This window comes from Carassius auratus, chromosome 40 (assembly GCF_003368295.1).
Source record: "Carassius auratus strain Wakin chromosome 40, ASM336829v1, whole genome shotgun sequence".
Taxonomy (NCBI): Eukaryota; Metazoa; Chordata; class Actinopteri; order Cypriniformes; family Cyprinidae; genus Carassius; species Carassius auratus.
Window position 1 is genome coordinate 14610011 of NC_039282.1, and position 26446 is coordinate 14636456.

The 26446-nt window shown below is 35.7% G+C and overlaps 1 protein-coding gene across 1 annotated transcript; it reads right to left on the minus strand.

The window, feature by feature from the left end:
* Positions 1 to 376: 376 nt before the first annotated feature.
* On the minus strand, positions 377 to 26446 carry LOC113059029 (alkylglycerol monooxygenase-like). Its single transcript, XM_026227267.1, has 13 exons — positions 26269 to 26446; positions 22732 to 22862; positions 22336 to 22487; positions 13202 to 13305; positions 12958 to 13053; positions 11173 to 11239; positions 10858 to 10923; positions 10543 to 10622; positions 9584 to 9718; positions 7210 to 7326; positions 5667 to 5749; positions 5186 to 5291; positions 377 to 578 (listed from the first exon to the last, which is right to left on the minus strand). The coding sequence occupies exons 1-13, from the start codon at positions 26389 to 26391 to the stop codon at positions 498 to 500; spliced, it is 1341 nt and encodes a 446-aa protein (XP_026083052.1). The 5' UTR covers positions 26392 to 26446; the 3' UTR covers positions 377 to 497.

Here is a 26446-nt window from a genome sequence, read left to right on the forward strand (position 1 = left end):
ACACCACAAGCAGACTTTTTTTTTTTGGTTTAGAAATTAAATACACCTAATAGCATGTTGGTCCTTCATGTTATCAGTAAGAGGTCAGATATTTTCTATGCAGTGTGACAAAACTGGTGTATAATAATAAAAAAAAAAAAATTCTTATTACACTGGTTATTGTACTGTATTATTTGATACATTTCAAATGCAGATGAAACTACAGGTACAGTAATAGGTACCTTTTGTATTTAATATACCATATGCATTGATTATGTCTGAAAAGTTAGTTTTAAGCTGGTGAGTACCATTCTGAGAACTACGAACCATGTTGTCTTTACAATATATTAATTTGTTTTTTACAGCATCTCTTCAATGCCAAACCAAAATCAGTGAGAATAGTTTGTGAGAGCAACATTTTAGTAAAATTAAAAGGACAAATCTCATGATTAAATGTATGAAATATGTCACCGGAGCAGGACATTGAATCGTAATGCATCAGTATGAGGTTGTTTTATCTAGTTGTGTTTCTTCATCCCGTTAGTCCGCTGATTCACAAACTGTAGACTCCAGTAGACTGCAGAGATTAAGACAAAGACCTGCGGAAGGCAAGATGTTTACATTTTAATGCCAAATAGGTTCAAATGAATACACATAAAGCATGTTATGTCCTATCTACTTAAAAATAATATTGTAATAATATACAAAAAAAAAAATTATGCTTGGTTTCCTTAATGGAATCTACCTGAATAAATCAAGTAAAACCTCCTAAATTATGTGATCAATGACGCAATGAATTTTATATTATTAATAAGAGTGTTCTACTCTTCTGCACAATGGTAACAACAGAAACTTCAGCGTAACAGAAACTCTTTCAAATGTCAAACATAACTGACCTTTAAACACTAACAGATGTTTCCCTTCAATCAAAAACACATCAAAATGTACTCTCCATATTCAACGATATGCTGGGAACTAACAATCACTGCCAAAATAAAACTGCATAATTGAACTAATTCTCCACAAATAAATAGGTAGCCACCTTTCCTTAATTTTATCACCTTGATCAGTTCCTCAATTCAAGCATCAAAACTTGTGAAAAAAAGTGAAATGTCTCAGTATTTTCTATACAACACTGAACCACAATTTCTTTAATGAAATAAACACACTTGTTAATAATCATCTTAATTTTTTAAATAATTTTTTTTACAGCGCTAATTCTAGTTAATGAATAATACATTACTACAAACATGAATTACTAAATATCTTATTTTTTCTTAGACACATATCTCAAGTAAAGCACATTAAAGTTTAAGTGTATTTTGTTTTGCATTTATATTTAAAATGCACATTTCTAAAACAATTTTTTATTTAGAGATTTATGAATTATCACAGGTAATGTGCAAAAAAAAAAAAAATAATATAAGAGGGTATAACAATAGATATATTTAAGATTGTGTTACAATATCACTGCGCACTAACTTTATTTTATAAATTTTTAATTCCACAAGTCAAAACCTTACTTGAAACGATTAATTGTGAGAAACCTAAATGTCGCACACCAGGAAATATACTACATAAAAAAAGCCAATACTGTAGGTCAAGCATGTGGCCAAAGAATCTCCCATGATGCATTTGGAGTTGAGGTTCACAGAAGCCACTGTGGAAACAAGCCAAAGGGGACATTTTTCCAAAAAGCTGTAACCTTAACTGCTCCTCCTTCCTTGTGTTCTGGACCATAAACTGCACCCAAGCTCTAAACAGAGTCCAAAATCATATTCTATCTCTCAGAACTACTTCTCCAACGGGAAATAACCAGAGTTTCCTCAGGAGCAGCATAGCGGTTTTCCTCTGAGAGAAGAGAGACAGAGAGAAAGAGAAAAAAGACATGGTCCTGTGCTTCCTGACCTCACGCTACCTGATTCCTCCCATCAAATGCCAATGCATATAGCTTACCCTCATTCAAATAACAATTAAAATACTTATTTTATTAAAAGGAGAGCATTGTGCTTAAATTTTCTGCTTCTCTGATTTACCCAAAAGCTTTTAAATCTTTAAAAAAAAAGATTTGCTGAGATCCTAAAGTCTGTCATTAAAAGTCAGAGATTCCAATATGTACTCAAATATTTCTCATCAAATTATATGTTTTTTTTTTATTATTATTATTTTATTTTTTTATCTATACTATGTTGCCAAGTCTTAGGAGAAATATCTTACAATACAATACTAAAGTTTTTCTTTGGGGAATCATATGCATTGGACAAAGCCCCTTTATATCCGTGTCTGTATGAAACATTGAACTATAACTGGAGTATGGCTCAAAGTGTAGAGCTGAAAAGAGTAAAGGGAGGGATTTAGAAGAAGAATTTCAATTAATATTTGCATGACAAAAGGGATAAAAATATTAGAGAGAGCAAAAAATGCTTTTTAGACACTACCTCATTGTAGATTTTCATTCAGAACTACATACTACCACCTGAGTCGATTTCATTTCGCTGAGAAACTGTCTTAAGAGCTTTGGGAAACCTCACAAATCCCAGAATGCAACCTTAAATGACAAACTGGCAGATATTTCAATCATTTTGAGAGGCTTTTTCCTCTCAGATTTTCCTCTGCAGGCATATTTTAAGTGAAAAAACACATGAGATGTGTACATTTTGATATAGTAATTCTCCCTTCTTTTTACGGCTCTTGCTGTCTCAGATGACCACTTGTGTCTCTCTTTCTGTCTCCCTCAGCTTTTTTCTCTCTTTCACACACATAAAAGTAATAGAAATAAATATAAATATAAAGATACATGCTTAGTTGCTGAAACTAGCAGCACACATTCACACCTACATGTTGGTGATGCACAATGCTTCTTATTTAGAGAGCGCAAAATGGCATATTTTCCACAAAAAAAATAAAGCAGAATAATAGGAAATGTTTCTTTAGCACCAAATAAGCATATTAGAATGATTTCTGAATGATCATGTGACACTGGAGTAATGATGCTGAAAATTCAGCAATGCATCACGGGAATAGATGACATCTATATATATTTTAATTTCACGATATTACTGTTTTTAACACGATAATACGATAATACTGTCTGTATTTTTGATCAAATGAATGCAGCCTGGATGAGCATACACTGGATCGCTCACTACATACCTAAACTATAAAAAACATCAGCTTACCACACACACAAAGACAGATCAAAAAAAAAAAGCAGTTCAAGCACTTGTCCATGACTCTGAGCTGAGACTCAGTGCTGACCCATTACTGAAACCCCCTACTGCTTCTGGCAGCCGAACGAGCGCCAGTTCTCTGAAAAGAAGCTGTCGTGGCAGCCTTGTGTGACTCTCACTGGACTTCTGTAAATCAGTTCAGTGGGATTCCTGAATCAAGGTCCAAGATGGATGGGTCTCCTGGGGCTTGTAAGGAACGTTCTGTTCACCATGGCAACCTGCTTAGCAATCCGAAGCCACTGAAAACTCTAGAATATATTAGCATCAGCCTTCTAGAGTGGTGATTTTCATACTGTTACTGATTATGTCATTATAAAAGAAGATATTAAGACAACTGTTAATGTATCATATTTTTAGATCAGGAATGTCTTTAATCAAAATACAACTTGTATGTCAGAGATGTGATTACATCACATGCTGTGATGTTTAATAATAAGAAAAGTTTCTTGAGCAGCAAAAAGCCAAAAATCCAGCTTTGCATCACAAGAATAAATGACATTTTAAAATATAGTAAAATAGAAAACAATAATTTCAGATTCTAAGATTCTAGATTCTTTAACTTTGTGTCTATCCAAATAGATGCAGCCATGGTAATTATAAGAAAGTGACCCAAAACTTTTGAATGGTAGTGTACGAAGTAAATATGGAAATAAAAATTTATAAGGTTTTTATTATTCATTTTCCCTGGACACACTGCTGTGCTATCTTTTTCCAAGATTTCCCAAACAATCCACAGACGCCAGTTCACTAGTGACACCGGAGAATTAACAGTGGAAACAAATGTCCCCAATCACCTGAAATGCTTGCTAATACTCTTCTTATCAGTCTAATTCAGGCTCCGAGCTCCAGAAATCCTCTCCTGTGGTGTGCTAGAGGGTGTCGAGTGCTATGAAAAGATAAGCCAGCGGTGCTGCTGTCTGCAGCTTTTGTGTGAAGCTGATCTTGATAATATTATCTTAACCTTTTCCTTCAAAATAAGTGGGGTGGGTCTTTGCAGCGGTACAATTTTTTTGTTTCGCATTTGAGAAATAAGGAGGACAAATATTAGCTTTGATGGCTGGGAAAAAAACACAGAATGGAAAAAAACAGGCAGAAATGGAAGAATATCATCCTGAAGTAAACAGAAGCGGGGATGAAGTGTGGAAATTATGGCCATTTTTAGCAGATATATTTCTAAAGCGTCATAATGGCAATAGACCAATGTAAAAGTAAGTTACAGCGAAAGGGAAACCCTTTCCTTGGTCTATTACAACAGAAACACATTAAATCAGATGTAGTCTATGGGTATAGTTCACACGGACCCAAAAATATGACGCTACTTTGTGTAAAACTGTTCTGCGTGGATTTCAGCACCTGAGCTTAGAGATGCACACTCACACAGTAAAATGAGCAATTCAGCTCGTGTAAATCTAATCATTCTTCCACGGCAAGCAGAAGACGCGTTTAATTGATTCCAGAAACGTTGCCTTTGCGTAAAGCTGGGATGTTGAGAAGAGGAGAAATGGAGGGAAGGATGGAGGGCTGTGAAGAGAGAGGTGGTGCGCTAATGAAAGGTCAGCTGAGATGTGCCAGAAACACACAAAGCAATTTTATGGTTAATTGGGCCATACATCTGGATTCATACATCACGGAGGCGTGCAGAGAGACCAAGTGCCAGATCCGAAAAACACACACACATGCAGAAACATGCATACATTTAGGATGGAGTTAACACATATACACAAATCTGATGCCACTAGTGGAAATACATCCTTTTTCTATAATTTCAACATAAAAATTGGGTGAAAAGCTTAATTGAAAAATCAGCTTGCCAGTATTTGATAGTCTCATTGATTTGTCGCAGCACACAAGCTCCACAAGTTTGTCTAAAACCTTCAGCATCTTGAGAATGATCGAAAGAGGGTCTTGTGCGTAAATGGAAGCTGGACATCTATAATTGAGACTGTGGTAATGATGTATGTGTCTGTCAAACTTACTTCAATCAGAAAAGCCAACAGAGGCACCAGAGGCTTAATGTAACCAAACCGTTGAAGAGCCACAATCAAAACACATCTCAGCATCTCCAATTCAGCTGCATTAGCCCTGAAAGAAACACAAAGCATTTTATTTTTCTTACTTATCCATTTTATTATTGTACTGTGCTGTTAAGTATATATTAACAAAATGTCCATATTACTTTATATATACATTAAATCCATTTTTAAAAAGCTGGTTCACTGGGGAAAAATACCGTTCACCCTTAAAATAAAATAAAAAAGGTTTAGCTTGCCCTAATAACACATCTACTCACAATTTATTTAATAAGAAAATAAAAAATAAAATAAAATAAAATAATAAAAAGCATGTGTCCACACAGTTAGTAAAATTCTATTTACGGTCATAATTTATTTTATTTGTTTATAAATAATACAAAATAATAAACTAAACTAAAATAGGAGTATGTTATAGGAGCTGTACCTCTGATCTATCAGGAAGCCCAGTGAGGTTAGAGAAAGTAGTACGTAGGCAGTCAGAAGAAGTACACTCAGCTCAGATAGTATCTGCAAGGTGAAAGATGATCAATACAATATACTTAGAAGTAATGTGTGTGTTTGTTTTGTCTTAAAAATAATAACTCTTACTCAAATAATTTTGCAAGCAACATAGCAGAATAAGTGACCTAACAAATTTAGGTGTCAGGACAGATGAGTAATACCATCTTAACGCTCCAAGAACTCAAGGCCAACCATAAAGGAAGTACTGTATCATCTATGACTGAATTGGCACTCCTCTATGGATGGATTTACACTGAAATCATAATCTGGTGATAATCTGCTGTTAATACAAGCAGCAATGTTAATGTTTTCTTGACCTGGCTAACCCATCATACTAAATCAGGTGACTGACCTCATGACGTCTTTGATATGACACCAGCAAACAATTACAGACTTTCTCCTGCGTGACACCAGATAGAATCCAGATCTCAGACCTCAGCCCTGAAGCGCTGGCTCATTTATCAACAATTAACAAAAAGGGGAAAAAATCTATTTTGATTGGTTATATTTTAAAGCCTCTCCATATCCAGTTTCAAAAATAACAGAGCAAAAGGGCAGAGGGGAAAAAAAGAGGGGGAACCCATCTTCCAAAATTTGCATTTAAGCAGAGGTCACTACACAGACCTTGCATTATGAACAGTTAGTCAAACATCCAGCACGATTGATAGCCCTGTACAGATGATGTAACTGATGACTAAAAATGAACGTTTTCCTTCTTTTTGGAGTGCCATTAAGCAGATCTGTAGCATCACTTGTCAATGTAAGAGCATTCAAATGGACAACGCAGTGTAAATACACACTTTCACATTATTTATTGCTAAGCCTGAAGGCCTCGGTTTGTTATTTTCCTTGGATAAGGTGACTGATGCAAAAGGAAGGTTTCCAGGACTGGGATAGCAGTCAGAGTATTTGTATTAGTTGCTGGACCACCAAAAGCTTGTTTTATTGGCTGGTGGAGCTAAGGAAAGAGATCCAGGGGACACATCTCCTGTTCTCTGAGAGCCACAACTAAGGGAGCACCACAGAGGTAGGAATCACAGGAAAACAGGCCGTTTCATTTCAGCGGGGAGGCAGGGTGGGGCCACGCTTTCTGGCTAACCAAAACTATGCCTGGGGAACATGGACTTCCAAGGAAAACAGACAAGGGCAACTGAACATCTTTGTTTTAAAAAATAATAGACAACGATTACTTTTAAAGAATTCAGTCCATACTCAAGCTAGTAAAATGCCTTATTATTAGAGGAACATTAAGGATAATGAGAGAGAGACCGAGGTTGATAATAGACCTGGCGAGGTTGCATAAACCACACAGCAAATTAAAAGCTTTTAAAGCTCCTGTAGATGACAATGAAAGATGGCATTTAGATGATAGCTTTGACATTTCAGTCGGGCACATTTCTGGGAAAATCTGTTGTAGATTTCAACAGTCAAAGTTAAAAAGAAATAAACACAGAAATAGTACTTACCATTTGATCCATTAACAAGTTGTTGTAGACATCTATCAGAAGCATGAACTGTATAAGCACATAGGCTTGCATTGCAGGGGACCATGCAGGATCATGAGGCTTTTCCTCTCCTGTAAGCTGATTGGAGAAAGAACAAAGTTTTGAAATTAAAAACTCTAAAAATAAATAAAATAAAAAAATGAATTCAGATATGAGATTTAGAATCTAATCTTTCTTTTTTTTCTCTACCAGAATAACTGCATAACAATAGTAAAAATGCTTTTAAGACTATATATGGTTTTAAATGTTTTTACATTTCTAGCTGTTCCAACTGACTTAATTATAGCCAATAATTAGAGTTGTCCCAAGGTCATCTTGGTTAGAGTTAACAGACACTCTTGATGGTGGTTGATTTAGGTGATAGATAGTTTTACATGGTTTCTAGTTGGTTAATTTGCGTCATTAACTAGTCAAGATGGCTTATTAGACAACTTGGTGACATATGTATCCATACATCCCTCCATGACGTATTTAAGTCCCACTTGAAGGTCCATCTGTGTCCCAAATTTATCAGAAACACCTCGGAAGAAGGTTTCCACTGACAGCTGTCAGTTGTAAGATGGTGAGCAACAGTAACTAAGGGGGGCGGGGCTTACGTCAAGGTCAATTTGGTTATTTAGGTCAATTTGGTTAATTAGAGCGATTAGTTAATCAAAGGCTGGTAGTCAACTTTGGTAGAGTTTAGAAGGCCACACTGAATTAACCGGTTACCATGTTCGAATAGCAGACTCACCAAATTAAATGGTAGAACCAAACCTCAATATATATTCCTGGGAAAATTGCATCACTGTTTGGATCCCAACCTAAAATAATTCTGCTTCCTACATCAGTGTTTTTTAACATGAATCATTGAGAACTTGATCACTGTTGATTTCCTAAGGATTCCTGAGGCTGTCTGGGCTGCAGACACGTGTTGGTTTTCCCTCACACCAGAACCCTGGTGGCTGTGCCGCCGCTGCGTTCCCTCAGAAATCAACACATCCGAGCCAACCTCCTTCTCCTCTACTCCACAGGAGAAACAACAGGCACACCCAGGTCTGCATCACCGAAGGCCTTTCAAGATATTTCTGTCAAATTCCTGCTCTCTCCACATGTTTAGGATCACCAGGATCCACTTTGAGGTGGCTTCGATTGTAACATGGTGAGAGCGACAGAAAAAGAAGGAGAGACAGGGTTTTCAGAGTGTGAAACTGCGTCTGTTAGTATGTGGCACAGTCAGACGTGTTTCAAAGCAAACCGCCGCTCTCCTGATGAGAAGACTCCAAAACCTTTTCGCAGGCAGTTGTTTGATCGGGCCCAAAAAAAGCTCGCTTTTTAAAGACCAGAGAAAATGAGCCTATTGTGCTACAGCCCACAAAGGCAGTTAAGATTCATTTGGCAACGGCGCACACTTGTAAAGTCTGTCTGAAACGTGAGTCTGTTTTTATGTGAGAACTCAGGGAGTCATTTGAGAGACATTTTTTTTTCCTGTTACAGAAACAGCAGGTAGTAAACGACAAGTAAGGTGAGGAACAAAAGAGTTTCCAATTTATAGGTGAACATGAACATTTTTGTACCACTAGTAGAAATGGAACTTCAAAAATAATTTCCCACCAGTTTTTCTAAATACTAACTACATTTTCCATAAAATGACAGACAAATAGTCCTGCCCATAAAATACTGTTTAGGTGCATTTGGAAAAAGTGTTTTTCCACATTTTATTAAAAATCATAACCTTGAAAAGGTTTAAATGTTTTTGAAAGAAGTCTCTTATGATCACCAAGGGTGCATTTATTTGATTATAAATACAGTAAAACATCAATATTGTAAAACCTTAATATATTAATTATTCAAATTCAAAATAACTGTTTTCTATTTTAATATATTTTAAAACATAATTTATTCCTGTGAAAGCAAAGCTGAATTTTTAGCAGCCATTACTCTAGTCTTCAGTGTCACGTGATCCTTCAGAAATTATTCTAATACACCGACCTAGAGCACAAAAATTATTTCTTATGACTATCAATGCTGAAAACAGTGACACGTTTTTTTTTTCCCTGAAGTTTTTCATAATTGGAAAGTTCAAAAGAACAATTTATTTAAATGTATACAATTAAAAACATATTGATGCATTTTGTAGTTTTGTTCAATTTCATGCATAATTGTACATTTTATGAACTTTATTTCATTCCTAATGATGCACCTAATGATTTTAAGTCTATATCCTAAAAATGTATGAATGTAATAAGAATTTTAAATGCATCTTCAGTTCAAAGCAATGCAGTCTACTGTTTTATCAGAATAAGAAACATTTTGATATAGTGCAGCTAAAAAACAACAACAAAAAAAAAAACACCTGGGGTATATCAGCAATGTCTCCCAGTCTTGGTTTTCCTGGAGTCCAGCCTGGCCCTTTAAAAATGATGGACAGCTTATTTGAAATTCCTTCAGCTTCCCAGAACCTCTGCCATAGGTACGGATAATAAAGGAACTTTAGAGAGGAAAGAAAAGAAGAATGAGGATATAAACCATACATGGCACATGCAGCCTTAATATTAAGCAACCCTCTTTAATGCTGCATTACGTAAAAACTTTCACTCAACATTATTCTTATTCATTTTATTCATCATCATCTAGTCCTCGTGTCTAAATGCTTTGTGTCACACACCAGATCACTCTTACTCCAGACCGCCACAGGAGAGCACCGAAAAAATAATCAAACACAACCTCCATTTGGTTTTGCAGGACTCTTTCACCTCTCCCGAGCCGTATGTTTAAAGTGAAGTAATAATGTTATGGTTACAGCATGGCTTTTCCACTAGCATGGTAATGTGAGGAGAAGCCCGGCTCCCATTGACTCTGCTCAGATATTTACATCTCTAAAATTAGGCCGGTCTGACACACTAGAGCCCATTATGTGAAACCCAATTCATCTGCAGTGTTGATATTTCCACTAGTCAAAGTTCTTGATAGAATGTTGGGGCAAATTAATCTAAACATTTTGTTTATGGATGATGTAAACTTTGCTTACACACCGTGTACACTGAGACGATGTATGTTACAATAATACCACAGTAAAAAAAGCTAACCTTAAAACATACATTATGCAAAGATTAATACAAAAACACTTTTATTTTATACTTTTTTAAATAAATCAATCAGCATTTTCCTAAAAATAATTAATTAAATAATACATTTTTGCTGTAATACAGTACTTGTATTCATATTTTTTATACAATTTAAATTAATAATTAAATAACAAAAATAAATAGATCACAGAATATTATAATTTTTTTATTCAATAACCTGACTAACCTCGACAGTCCAGATTTCAAATGTGCTGATTGGGTGTGTGAGCCCATAGACAACTTTATCACTCTCAGGAGTGAACGTACCTGTGACGGGACGAAGCAGAGAAAACATCTCATTTTCAAAGTGCATCTGATTTTCATGTGTGTTTATAAGTCACAATACAAATGTCACTATTCAAAAGTGTTTTTTTTAGATAATAAATGACTACTAATTTGTGCTTTGTGTAATTATTTTTTTTTGAATGCACGTGCTGCTAGGGCTCATTTTCAGACAACTATTGGTTAACATTTTTTTCAAAAGCAGATACACAGAACTTACCAAACATCCTGTCCCATATGATCAGAATTCCTGCATAATTCTTATCAATGCAATATGGATTTCGCCCTGTGAATGCATGGTCAAACGTTACTGATTCACTACACACATAATCACTAGTCATTATGAAATCTCTTTTAATAGGTGTAGAATGTGTTTCTTTAGGTGAGGCGTATAACCAGTATTACCAGTGTTACTTAAGTCGCATGATAAGACAAAACAGGCCTAGCTTTTGACCCACAGTGATAAACTGAGCAACACCAATGCACTATGGGAGCATTGCAATCCAACTCTACTGTCAAAGGTAATAATGCTTACCATGATGAACTCTGTGGTGGCTCGGAGTATTTAGGATCCACTCCAGAGGTCCAAGACTTTTGACCAGCTAGTGATGGAAACATTTTCACAAGGTCAAAGTAATATTCTAATATCATTAAATAGTTATGTGCTATAGATATATGATGTTATTTGAAGGTTTTCATGTACAATGTTGACATCAGCTGGACTGAACCAGTTGGTCATGTTCACAAAACCCATCTGATTGATTCATTCAAATCTTACTGATCTGTTTCCCAAGTTCAAATCACAGATTCAATGGTCCATTTGCACTGGTTAACAGCTTACTGAAGGGTAAGATTATCACTGAATAGTGACTTCAATTTGGATCCGTTTCTCACACAAGCCACTTTTACGGTGCTTTTAAGTTTGAAAGTTTGCATGGACAAAAATGACTAGCACAATATTGAACACTCTTTCTTGCAGAAGAAATAAAGTAAATGATGACAGAAATTTCATTTTTGGGGCGAACTTTCTCTTTATTCTCTTTAACCTCAGTAATAACTATTTCCTTTCATGCACTAAAGGGCGACAGCAACAGGTTGTTTCTATATACTGTACAGTATGTAAACCACAGTCAAAACCCCAAAAGACAAATGATCACAGGTCAGCTCATTGTCCTCCTTTGACATTTTTCACATGGACAGGCAGACTGACTCTTAATATTAGTCTTACATACACCATGTGATTTTTTTTCCTGATTGAGTGCCTTGTCTTTATCTTGGCTTAAAGCGCTGAAGAAATGTGCTCTTCGGGGATTGTGGAACCTTGACTGGTTCAGATGTTCACAAATGTACTTGGAGACATCATTAATACGTAGTGTTTTCTTATCTGATGAGCTCGGTCGAAAGTCTGCTAACTATGGAAAGAGAAAGGTGGCCAAATTTCCAGCTGGAAAGAACAATATTTATAGATTGGAAGTAAAACAAACATTACACTGGATTAGAAGACGCATATAGAAGCCAATGCGCCTGATAACACATGCTCATAAAAATGCGTGCATGTCACTGCACAAGCTTTATGGCGAGTTAAATGCACACACACACACACAAAACACCATGCCTTATTTTACCAGGATGTAAACATCCATTTAAGCTTGATGAGGCATATATCGCAGGTGTTAGAGCCGACCATCAGGTTTTTTACTTGAGTGCTTGATTTCTGACGTCTGCAAAACGGGAACAGCTCAGCATAAGTGAGCACCATATTTCAGTGGGCCATTATTTCCATGTAATGAGAGATCTGGCAACAGCTGAATTTTATCTTAAAAGAAAAGAGCTCCTTCACAACCCGCGTTCTAATGTTGGATGAGGACTGGGAATTCGACGCCAATAAATTACACGACATCAAAAAAAGCCTATAAATGGAACATAAATTACACCCTTCAGAAAACTGGAGACGTGAAGACGGTTTTCACTAATAGGGCTCTACAAGATGGAAGTGATTCCAAATCCATTTCCCAAATGATCCCTGAATGTAAAGCCGATACTGAAGGCAATTTAAATGCCAAATGTAAAGCTTCTGTTTGGAATATTTCATAAAATCTCAAAATCTCATTATGCGTGATTGAGTGTGGTATTCAGAACCACAGAACGGGCAAAACTACAAATGGTTAAGAGTTTTGAAAATGGCTAAACTAAAGTCTAACATGCTATGAAACGATCAAGAGCAAGAATGGTGAAACAAATAGCTTATAATATGCCATGAAATGATTTAAAACAGAAATCAAATATGCTGAACAATTAGAAAAGACAAATCTCATAGTACCTCAGTATGAATCCAGAACTGATACAGCAGGTTAAACTGAACGTGAACTGCAAACACTGACGGAGGGACCATCAGTGCCAAAGGAAGGTAAAACACCTGATAAAACACAAAATATTATCACTTCATAATAGGCCATTAGCTATAAGCTACACGGTTAGAGCTCATTAACTAATATCTTTTACATGATCTAACGTGTATTGTGCCAAAATTATCACTGATTAATAATTATGCAGGTACTTCATACCCATGAGGAAAACTGCTGGGTGACAGACTGACGTAGTGCTGTCGACAGATTGTAGTATTCAGAACTGTGGTGAACCTGATGGGCAGCCCACAGGAAGTTTAACTCTGAAACAACAAAAAGAGAGAAAGATACAGCTGACTGACAATGTCAAAACAATGTGGAGACTGCGAATCAATGATAAGCAGCAATGAAAGAGACTCATTGCTATGTTTAGACTGTAGACATTTTTTTGTTGGCCTGTGCTGGATCTGATGCTATAATAAATCTCTTGCCAGTACTGGACTATTGAGACAGTAACTGTTCTGTAATTTACTGGTCCTAAAAAAAATAAAAAAATAAAAAATAAAAATTGAAGAAAAGACAATTTTCGGCCCACCAATCGCTTTTTGGGCAGTAAGATTTGTCTGCATCCTTCTGAATATGCACAAGGAGTAAGAAAAATTCTTCTAAAAAAACAAAAAAACAATGTATAAATATGTAAATAATTATTACAAATAAATATAGCTGAAGTTTCTGTGGATTCTAGCATTTGGAAAAAAATAAAAAATTCTCAAGAAAATATACAGTGTTAAAAATAAAAGCCCACCCCTAAGTCTCAATAATATTTTGGTCCCTTGATACGACTAGGGTTCCTCCTTCAATAACCTTAGCAAGCACCTCTAATGAGGTTGCAAACACTGTCAAATCTTTTTTAGGATTTGCTCTGAGATAGTCGAAGGCCTTGTGTAAGCATGAGGTCCATCAAATCTAAGAGCTGGTAAAGTTCCCAATGAAATGCTGCGATCCAGCTGACAAAACACACCATGGTGAGAGCGTAAGAACGAAATCTTCCTCTCTGCCAGTGGGGCTCTGCTGAGATGTTAGAATAACCAGGCCAGCAAAGTGAACAGTCAAAGCTCTCCACTAAGAAAACAACATCAAACGGTCCACTTAATCCAGATAACAGAACCAGGAAGAGATGCTTTGTTCTTATTCACACACTATGAATTATTATTGTTATGAATATAATTATATATAAATAATAATAATATAATGTAAAAAAGAAAAACAGAATTGCAAACAAAGTGACATGAAAATTTAGTTTCCCTAAACATTATCCATTGCTATTGGTTGAACAAACAGATAACCCCGCCCCCAAATAACGCCACTGGTTGTCTTTGCATTTCAAGCTATTATAAAAGTACTTTCCATTACAAATATACACAATTCAGTTAAATTCCAAACTTTAAATGAAGTATTGCATGAGCTAATACTACTTTGTTATAAATGACACTCTTTAGTGCTTTCTGCTTCAAATCAAGAGATGAAATAAGAGTTTTTTTTCTCAAAACACACCCGCAGAGCTCCAGTCATTGCTTGAGAGTGTGTGAGCCCATGCTTTCACCTCCTAGGGCAGAGCAGTGTAAGATTGATGTGGGGTGTCACTGGTAGGAAGTATGTTCAGCTAGGCCTCATTGCAATCCATGTCCTCGTGCGCCGGCCTCGGCTGGAAGCCGCATAGTTTGGCAGGCAGTATTCAGAGGGGAAGAGCTTTAATGATGAGAACCTATGCCACAGAAAAGACTTTCCCATCATGCCTGAAGATCACGGTCTGCTCAGACACAGAGATGGTGTTCTTTTCTCAAGAATACAGGGATGAACCGCATGGTTGCACAGAAAGCAGTGTGTACTATAAATGGATATATAAAAAACAACAACATTATTTTGGTCTCATCACTTAAGGATAGATAACATACATAAATTGTAGTTAATTTACAGCCACAAACATAATTTGCTAGTTAGTCAGGGTGAGATAAATAATAATCATAATAATAATAAAAGTATTATAAATTATAAAATAAATATATTATTATTATTATTATTATTATTATTATTATTATTATTATTATTGACGAGTCATTCTGCACTACACAGATTATTATTATTGATTGGACAAAAATCTTGGTAGCACTCAATAAGTCATCAAAATTGTCAAAAAAATTCTAAACTGCTAAATGGAATTAGTATATACAGAAGGTGACCCCAAAAGCTAATGTACATGGACCTCAAATGATTTTCACATTTTTTTTTAAGCATTTCTGATATTTCAATACATTTCGAGATTTCTTTTGTTTTTTTCTTGAAAATGTCCATCGTGCTAACTCATGCAACAATTCTAGGACTTCAAATTGTTTTTTTTTTTATCTAAATTAATATCCATGTCATAACATTCTCAGAATGATTGGATGATATTCATGGCATCCAAGTAATTCAAAGTCTCTATTGTACTTAAATTGCTCTTATCTATAAACTCTGATATGAACACAAAGTACAGGAACAGAAATGCACAAACTCACATAAAGTTACCTTAAGTCACTGTGGAGAGGCCTTTACACAAGTCTCACACAAGGTGAAGGGTTAAGCCAACAACAAAATTCACTGATTATACCACTGTGCATTACATCGCACAGTTTAAAGAGTACTGTAGAGACATTGTGAAAGAAACAATAAATTCATAAAAACTCTCTACTTGCAAATATGTTAATGCATTTTTAATGTGTTAAACATTTGCACATTCAAAAAACCTAATTATAAAAACTATAAGGGACCAAGAACACTTGGCAGTCAAGCTGTTTTCATCACATGCACTAAATAATGAGTTTTCCCTTTTCATCAAACATGCAAATATCCCCTCAGCTCTAGTGCCACCCTCAGACTCGCTCCCACATGATGCCACGGGCCTCTCAGCGTGGCAAGAGACTGTGTGCCATGTCACTCAGGTCAGCAATGAACTGTGAACGTCTGGGCAGAGAGGACAAGCTGTCGGCGAATAAAAGAGGCCAACACAAACAGTCAGCCAAAGCAACTAAACCCATGTCTGTCACCACAATACTTCAATGTCTTCGCTCGCAGTCTAAACTGCTGCTGGAGACATTTGTAAAAAGAGTGGTACTTTTCAAATGACAGTGAAAACGAATAATCTCAGCTGATATTTGGAAAAACCGTGCATTTGTTAATTGTTAATCAGTGTTTTTGAACAAATAGGTTAAATTAATGCACTAATGAATAACTCATATAGACACAGGCTGCATAAGATACTGCATACGGAAAAAACCCATAGTAGTTAATTATTCAAATGAAGTAAAGTAACAAGTGTACTGTATTTCTTTAACATATTTTATTATTAAAAGTAATCATTAATTGTTTGGGTTGAGTAACCGCTTGGACAGATTCAATTAGTTTAAAGATCAATTAGACTAATGCAAATGGTAACTTTTCTTTTTGAATGATTCATTTAAAGGGAAGGCTCGTAAAAATTGTTAGTGAATCACATTACACTAAAAAGAATTGGTTTAAAGGAATCATTTGTTATTCATCAGACTACACAGGTTGTGCAGTATGTTATTGCTTTAAGCCTCCAAAGAAAACGCAATGGAATTTTTTTAATTGCCATTTATTGGCGAAACACTGCCTTTTTCTATCTTATAACATTCAATACACGGAAAACACAGATAAATGGCAACTTCCGTCATGTGGTTGTAAATTTCAATTGCCACTGAAATTTAGTGCAGGAAACACTAGCATAAAGTAAATTATCGATGTTGGTATTTTAAGAATAGATATCAAATTCAAGTTCAAATGATGATTGAGATGAATCAGAAAAATATTTTTACCCAGCCCTACTTCACACATGGCATGTGGTGAAGGTAGACTCCAATCCCGAAGGACAAAATTTTCAACACAGCAAGAGACATCCCTCAGACTGACTTGGTCTGGCCTCATCCAAAAATCACATACAGTATACACACAAACTCGCCTATAATTACAAGTGGCTGATTTGCTGGACATTGTTGATATTATTGCAGGGTCCCGGGGGCGCTCTTTCGAGCCCTGGCTCTACATCCTGACTGGTTTGATTCTTTTGTACGCCCTCAAACCTGCACGGCCGGGAACTTCCAGAGGCAGGAGAAGATTTATGAAGCCCCTGTGGCCTGTGGTTAAACCCCACTGCCTTCCACCAAGAGGATTCCTTTTGAAAACAATAACATCCAGACCCGGCCTCCTTTGGGACGCCCCACAGTGGCGTTGACGAGATGTGTTTGTCTTGACAACTGCCACTGTCTGCGTAAACACTAAACGTGTGCCACTACTGTATCCCAAATCTGATAATGAGAGGTTGCATATGTAAACATATGTGCTACTGCATCCTTTTGCTACTGCTGGCTTTTACTTTTGATGACTTTTCTGATTCCAGTTACAAATGAAAAATGTGAAGTGATAAAGAATGTAACATTACGTACTGCCTTCCATAACTTGTTTATAGTTTCTCTCTTACTTTACGACCCTCCCTGCCCGTCTAACCCTATAACATCTAACCTCAACCAAACCTCAAACTACAGTAGAAAAAAACGAAACAATGACACTTCTGCTAGACGTGCACACCAGATAAAAGTGTGTCTTAGAACCTCCTTGGACGGACCAAACGTTTCCCAAGGTATCATTATTCAAATAACTTTATGTGACTCTAGTGAATAAAAAGGAGAGGGAATTAGAGACTTGAAATGCATGTTGCTTTACAAGATTTGGGCTTACAAGTGGGTCTCCCGATCCAAAGACCTGCAGGACTTGTAATCAATCTAAAGACGTCATGCTACACATCTACGAGGAACAGAATGCAACCTTAGGCCAAACTAATCACCACAACTAAGGTTATTTAAGCAAGTCTGCCATCAAAAGCACTCCAATCTGAGAGCATTACTTTTGGAAAATCAATCTTCTGAAACTTGGGGATGCAATGTCACATTTACAAAAAAAAAAAGAAAAACAGAAAAAAAAGGGGGGGACCACTAGTTAAAAAAAAAAATTACAGCTTACATCTAATTTAATAAATTTTTGCATTTCAAACTGTATTAGAAACAACAATTTAAAGAAATAGTTTGCCCAAACCTTATTATTAAAAAAAAAAAAAAAATTATTTCCCCTCATACAATTCAAGATGAGTTTATTTCTTCATTGGAACAGATCTGGAACAGATTTGGAGCAATTTAGCATTACACCACTTGATCTTCTGCAGTGAATGGGTGCCGTCAGAATGGGAGTCCAAACAGCTGATAAAAACAATCACAATAATAACGTGCAGGATTCATTGGTGAGCAAGTGCAGAAGTATTTCTCATTAATTCTACATAACATTTCTTTGTTTTAGATTTTTCAAAAAACCCAAACTTTATTTCCAGGTTCAAATTACAGTCGATCCTTGAACCCAGATGTGGTCCCAGACTTCTGTAGTCCACCATACATCTTTCATTGCTCATGACTTCATGAGACTGAGAAATGAAAGACTAATTGATGAAGTCCTAATGCAACAGCAGCCACCGTGGCCTTCCCCATTGGCTTTCTTCAGAGTTCCTAAACAGAGGGTTGAGCTGAGGTTTTGGTGGAGCTCTTTGGAAATAGTAGCATATGGGGACCAGTCAGAATCAGTGAGACAGCCGCGTTCAGTCTTTCTATGTATTATTCCAATAATGATGAAATATCAACTATACAATCAAAATGGCAACAATATCAGTTTGTTTTAATGCAAAAGCACATTTTATAGGCCGTACAATCGACCATATTCCTTATTGTACATTGGAGACTGCAGCTATTTTAATTCATTTCCCTTGTCTATGGATTAAAAAAAAAATCCAAGAGAACATTAACCTAGTCCGGGCTAAACTTCATCTGCCCCATTTTGCCAAAACCGACCATGTGGTTGGAAAGCCAGCCCCGCTACAGTGGATTGTGGCATCGCTGTAGAGGAAGACATGGAAAGGCCAAACACCACAGAGAGTCGCAATAAAAGTTTGCAGGCAACTGGAAAATAAGGCAACATGTGGAAAAAATGCAACAGAGAATGACAGAAGAGAGCAGAATGGACGCATGCAAATAGCTCACGAAGAAGCAGATGCCTGGACAACATCAAAAGCCACCAAAATCAAACACAGCCTTTGATTTATGAGGATATGAATTTCTAACAATATTAAATGGCTACTTCAGACAAGGAAAAGCACCTGCTTTACAAATTGGTCTTAAATTTAGGCTTGAATTTAGTTTTAAATGTGATTCAAGACAGCTGTGATAAATTCTGTAAAAACACAATACAAATTTTAAATGCTACAGATTTTATATTACCGATATAACAGGCATTTTCACATATCCCTACATGCCTATATTATCAAAAATGCCTTTTGACATCTTAACTTGTGTGAGTGAAAATAAAATGAATAAAAATTATTATTTTTTATTAGATAAAAAAAAGAAAAAAAGTTCAAATTTTACAATGGCACTAATTGGGGTCAGTTTAGTTTTCTAGTGGTCATATTTCGGCTGTTATGCCCTTTTAAATTGTTTTCTCATGCTAGAATAAAGATTTACAGCTTACAAGTCCCAAAAGAATACAGCTTTAGATAAAAACTTATGTGCACCAACTGAACCAAAACTGAGTATGAAAACTATTCAAGGATCATTAGCTAAAACATAAGATCACCAGCTGTGTACGACTCAGATCAGTGGTCAGACGAGAAATCTGAAATAACAAAGGTGGACATGAGTTGTAGTTAAAGGGCTGGTGCTGGTTTTTGGTCATCAAGTAAACATAACATATTTTACATGCAGCACACTTAAAAAAAATTGTCTTAAAAAAAGTTTCTATACATTTTAATTGCATTATAACACTTTCTTAAAATACTAATTTATTATTAATAGCTCACCAAAAATTGAAAATGTCCTCTAAGATGAGTTTGTTTCTTCATCCGAGCAGATTTTGAGAAATTTAGTTTTAAATCACTTGCACACCAGTGGATTCTCTAGAGTGAATGGGTGCCGTCACATTGAGAGTCCAAACACCTTATAAAATCATCAATCCACAAGCAATTGCAAACTCACAAAATGTGTGTTTGTAATAAACAAATCCATCAACAAGACATTTTTTTTACTTCAAACCGTTGCTTACATAATACTCCTTTTACAATTAAAAAGTAATCTAGTCTGAATCAGGAGTGAAATATGCATAGATCATGCAGAGTTTAAAAAACAATTCCAAAACAATATTAAATAAATATGTTGGTCGAGATTGATTTGAGAGGGCAACAGGAGATGGACATTTTCATTAGAGAAAGGATTATTTTTATTAGTGATTATGGACTCATTCACAGCAGAGTATCTGTTGGTAAAGCAATTTTAATTTTCTCTAAATCTGCTCCAATGAAGAAACCAACTCATCTACATCTTGTTTATAAAAGGGCGAGTACATTTTCAGCAAACTTTCATTTTTGGGTGAACTATTCCCTTAAAATAATGGAAAAATAAAAATATTATCCTTAGTATATCCCAAAATCATCTCAAAACGGTCATTATTGTTGTCTGTCATCATACATTTTGCCTAGGTTTTGCTGGTTACAACAACAAAAAAAAGCATGATCAGCAAAGTCCAATTAATCAACAAAAGACTCTTTTAAGTCTGTTATTAATAATGAAATGTTCTAAAGAATCAAAAATTCAGAACGGTATCAAAACCCGATTATGCTTCAGTCACATTGCAGATTCTTTTCTCTGCAATACTCTCTGGTTGTAAAGGTATAGCAGCTAAACTATTGTAACTTTAAAAAAAGAAAAGCCATTATGTCTGGGTCTTTTATGAATTATAACCATACGACATCCAAAAGAAGTCATCTTGGACAGCGATGGAACAGAAAACTAGACAAATCATTTCCTCTGACTTCAAAAGGAACAAATTGAGCACAGGAGACCTCTGACAAAAATTACATTTCCAACCCGGAGCAAGGACCCGACACAATGGAAAACATAACATGACAGCCAAAAGCACCTCATCACTTTATTTAGGGGTCCAAGTGAAGTCTGGAGAGATGTAATTTGAAAAACGTCCTGCCATCGTATCAACATTAAATCTCAAATGGATGGAATTGGTGTAGCATATGGTAAGCATACTTCAGAAGCAAATGGCAGTAGCCTGTTTTACCTTTTTCACCAAGAAACTAAAGTCAATGCCCTGGCCTCTGACACACTGTGGATGTTTACTCATGTAATAGAAGAGGACATAGGGGGAATTATTGAGCAATGCACATTTGAGACAACAAAACAGCCTGTAAAATGGTATTTTGGTAAACCAAAACTAGGATTATGCTATATTGGAGAGCCGGCATCTCAAGACAGAGAACTGTTAAGAAGCAGATTTACAGTCTATGGTAACAAAGTATATGTTTACTGGCAATGCAGTGTTGCGACGGCTGCTATTGAAGAGAGAAGAAAAACACCACAGTGCTCAAAGATTACAGCTGTGACAATGTTATCCTCTGTTTGGACACATGTCTCGCGGCTCTGTGCCTGAACTCTCATGCTACGCAAACATAAGTGTCTTTTGCAATCGCCTACTTCTCGACAGATTGATATTTCAAATGCGAAGCCAGATAAAGCGTTTCTCCTAAAATGCATTTTTCCACATCTGGAGAGCCGATAGATTATACTGTATATAAATGTGTTTACTGAAATATGGAAAATAAAAATCCTATAGAGTCTGAGGTAAATCAAAAACAGTCATCGGTTACCTGCTTCTCCAAGTTATGAACTCGCAAAAGTAGCAAGACATACGATCCTTAAGGGTCAAAACCACATTATCATGGAACCAAACCAGCCCTTAATGTAAAACTAACATCTGCAGATACGACTTCAGAATCAAATAATGTTTCCAGAACATTTAAACATGACCAAAAGCTATTTTAATGCATGACAATGAAAAATGAACAGGTTGTTTTTGAAGTTTCATCAAGGGGACGGCAAGAACATCAGTGAATCCTGACCTAAATTTTTATGTTTTTCACAAAAATCTGTACTCATAGGAGTTTTTTTGTCTTTATATCACTATAAACTATATGGAAAATTTTAACAGTTCCTCTCCCAGTCCAGAAAGGTGTACTATTAGTGCTAGATTAAAGCACCAAATAAATACAAAATTAATCATATTAAAATTCACAAGAAGAAAGTAGCACACCCTGTAAAAATGGGAATGTTACGATGTTCCATTTTTACATTCAGCAAACTCCTTTGAAGCAGATGGATGGATATAATAGCAATGCATTTGGCAGGATATTCACATACCGTGGGCGAATCGATGGAACCAGTAGTATCCCATGTCCACACCAAGAAACGCAAGCCACCACGTCCAAGCTGAATCCCAGGGAAGCTCCAATACACGGAAGTTGTTCCAGACATAAATATAAGCTGACAGCTCCAAACTTCTTATCACGAGCCTTGAGAAAGACACCAAAAGTGTTGAATTAAGTTACATCAACAGATAAACATGTCTATTAGAGAGAAACTGCATGAGTGAAACATGAAATTAACATTAGTTTTGTTCTTAGTTTCTTTTTGTAAGGTCCAGTGTGATCTGATATGTAATATGACTATTGACAAAATCTTGTGTTTCATATCTACAGACATTTTTTAAGGAACTGTGAGATAAATCTCACACTTGGGAAGCTGATGTCAACTCACTGAGGCAGACGGGACATCATCCCTGCAGACAAAGACGTGATGAAGTCGTTGATCTTGATGTGAGGGCCATCTGTCTTTAACCATCCCAGCACAATCTCCAATAATATCAAACCAATGAAATATGGTGTGGCCTACAACACAAAAATTATTAAATCGCTGCTGTAAATGAAAACAAACATAACAGTTACTCGAACTTTAAATATTGTGTTAATACTCTAAATAGTGGAACTTTTTAAATGCTGCATCTTAATACAAAAGAGCCAAGTTTTGCAAATGTTACACATGACTTTCTGTAACAACCCTAGTGCTTGACAAAATAAGCATAAAACTTCAACACACTAGGCATCTGTCAGCAAATAAAGGATAACATTAGCATGTGGAGTCTGTTGCAAAGTCACAGGTTCAATACCCAGGAATGCATGAACGTACAGGGACGCATTGATACGGACAATAACTGTTAAATATCAATAAGGCAATAATTCATGTTATGGTCGATAACCAATAAATTAAATATCATATATATAAATTAAAAGCATTTCTGTAGCTCAAACTGTCTAGCATGTTGCTAGCAACACAAAAGGTCATGGGTTTGGTTCCCAGTGAAATACAAATGTACACTAAATGCACATAAACATAAGTAATAAATATACTAAATTATTACCTATATTTAATATACTTATGAATATAAATTATTTATATACAAACAATATAAGTATTATGTATTTAATTTATTTATATAATTAATTAATTCGAATTTATTTCACAAATATAATTTATAACTAAAATGAATCAAATACTAAAACTAAACATTAAAAACTAAAATCAATCATTCTAAATGCTAATGCTACAAGTGAATATGACCAGTATGGTACCAATATACTGTAATGTGCATTCTTATTAATGTATAGTTTCAATGTAATGTAAGCTGCATAAAAGTGTCTTGCCAAATGCGCACAGTTCAATGCAAAGTGTGTTTTGGACTGGAGCATATGGAATTGGAAGGTTCAACTCAATTTGGACTCTCTAAACTTCTGTAATCACCAGTTTTATAATTCACCAGCAAGTTTTAACTTAAAGGACTTGGATGTAAAGGAAGTTTTTCTGGATTTCTTAAACTTGGATTACCCATCAAACATGGAGCAAATCACAAAAGACCAATTAAAAAGTTAACAGATGTGGTGCTGGCAGTACTCTGGGACACTCTTTGCAGTGTGAAACCCGAGACTCACTTTCTCACATGCAAACACACATGCACACGGAACTGAGAGTGTGGAAGTAGGGGGCGGAGTTGTGGCACAACAGTATAGAGTAGATCTACAGGTGGAACGGGCCATGTATATGTGTGTGTGTGTGTGTGTGTGTGTGTGTGTGTGTGTGTGTGTGAGGCAGGATAGACCACTTGGGAACCCCTATCACACGCAAACCTGGACACATCTGGCCGCCGACTGCAGCGAAGCTCCAGCTGCTAGTGCTATGAAACCTACTTCCAAAACTTCTAAACTAAAGTTAATGTAAATGAAATTCAATCTAATTGGATATTTAACTTCAGTGAGCTATGCTGTTTATAAACTATAAGTAAACTGTACGTGCACTTCAATTTAAAAGGTTTGAGAAACTTATTTTAACATCTTTCAGCATGTTTTTTTTTTTAAGAAACAAAATGAAAACAGCTATTAGCCCTGCAGTAACATTTTTCAAGCTTGCAAAAATTGTTGAGGGGCTCTTAATAGTTGTATATAAAGCTGTGATTGTGGACTCGGATCTCACCAAGAACGAAAAATGACATTTGTGGAGCAGATGTTAGGGTTTTCGTTTTTTTCTTCAGCTTTCTTGTTCAGATTCTGGACGGTTCATGTAACTTTATACCAAAAAAATACAAATAAAAAAATGGAAATACACTCAAACATTTTTTAAGCAATGTACTGTCAACTAAACTTGCGTTATACAAATGTCTAATACACTTTTTATAGAGATTTTATTGTTTCAACTTCGCTTTTATCGTCTTACAGTGACGTGTAGACAGTCTGAACGACAGTTTTTAATTATGCTTCAAATTCAAAATAAAGGAAGAAAGTATATAAAATGTAGAAAAAAGCACAAATCCATGTATTGACCAAGACAAAAAAAAAAGAGAATTTCTATTGTCTCACTCAAACACATCAAGAGACAGAAACTTCAAATAAAGTTCTGCAGAAATGGTGAGCGAGGCAATTTAACAAGTGTGTGTTTGTGACAGAATTACAACAATTAGGATTCCTGCTGTGTGGTTAATTGCAATTTCTCTATTCATGTGTTTATGGCGGCCTGTAAAAATGTGAGTGTTTTACCTCAAATAACAAACATGTGTTGATTTGAGCACAGCCAAACCGAAAAACACACACACATGGGGCTGTTAAAATCTAAGAAGCGATCTCCCCGCTGTAGGGCTAAAAAACCTGAACAGGTGGCAGACTTGTTTTCCAATTGTTACAGCAATGGTGCTCACTGTTTTTGCAAGTTAATGAAAATTAAGAAACCACACAATTAACAAGGTACAATATCCAATTACGGCATCATTTAAACCTGTGGTATTAGACGTGTTGTTAGAAAACATGGGTGGAGACACCCTGAAGAAATCCCAATTACAGATGTTTTGTTTACAATAATATACTGACCATATGGAACATGATTAACAAAATGAAGAACAAGTAATATTTGCACATTCGAAATTCATAAAGTCACATCTACTGGTACCAACAGGTGACAAAATAGTTTATATGTGTGTGTGTGTGTGTTATCGATATATCATCCATATAATCACAGTATGTAGGCCTCTAGGTGCACTTGTGCAAGTATCCTAGATAGACAGACAGACAGACAAGACAGATAGACAGATAGATAATGTACTTTTCATAATATGCCATTATATTGTAGCTAGTAGGCTGTAACACTGCATTTCTATGGCACTCCTGCACAATTTCTAATGCGTTCTTGCACCCTTTTAACACAAAGAAAGTTGCTATGCGTGCTGAAAAAGGTATGAAGACAAGTTTCGTTGAGGGAAAAAAAATTGTCAAAGACGTAAACACCCCACCCTTACGAAAGAAAAATATATTTACCAATATATTTCTTAAAATTAATATATTATTTTCCCTTTTTATTTTCTAATATTTAATATATTTGAATACATTTAATAATATATTGATGATACATATATTATATAATATATTGCAAAATATACAACTGCTACAAGCTGAGCCTGCATGCCCTTATGAAACAAAAATATATTGCAATATATTGGAAAAATTTTAATATATATAAGAATATATGCTTAATATATTACATGATATTTTCCAATACATTGCAATATATTTTTGTTTCATAAGGGCATGCAGGCTCAGCTTGTGTAAGCTGTGCAGAAAACTCAATTTCTTTGTGAGTGTGCTGTTGGTGTTAAACACTTAGTTCGTACAGTAGGCCTATAAATCTGTGCGTAATCTACTAACGTTAATTGTTTTCCTAAATCCAGCTTGAACGCACTAGTGATGTCACACGTACCTGGTTGACATAAGTCGGCACCTCTCGTACAGTCGCGAACGAGGATTCATTAGGAGTCATTAAACTGAACAGCATACGAACTCCCTGAGAATGGGTCACACTGGTTACTTCCACTCGCTCCATTGCGTTTGTAAATGTAGTAAAAATGAAACTACAGTATAGACGAGTGGCTCCACTC

Excerpts from the sequence above, each read along its gene's own strand:
- LOC113059029 (XM_026227267.1), bottom strand. The coding sequence starts at position 26,391 with ATGGAGCGAGTGGAAGTAACCAGTGTGACCCATTCTCAGGGAGTTCGT. Across the intron at positions 11,240-12,957 it reads AGTTCTGGATTCATACTGAG|CTGGTCAAAAGTCTTGGACC; the intron begins GTACTATGAGAT and ends TTCCATCACTAG. Across the intron at positions 10,924-11,172 it reads CCACCACAGAGTTCATCATG|GGCGAAATCCATATTGCATT; the intron begins GTAAGCATTATT and ends ATGCATTCACAG.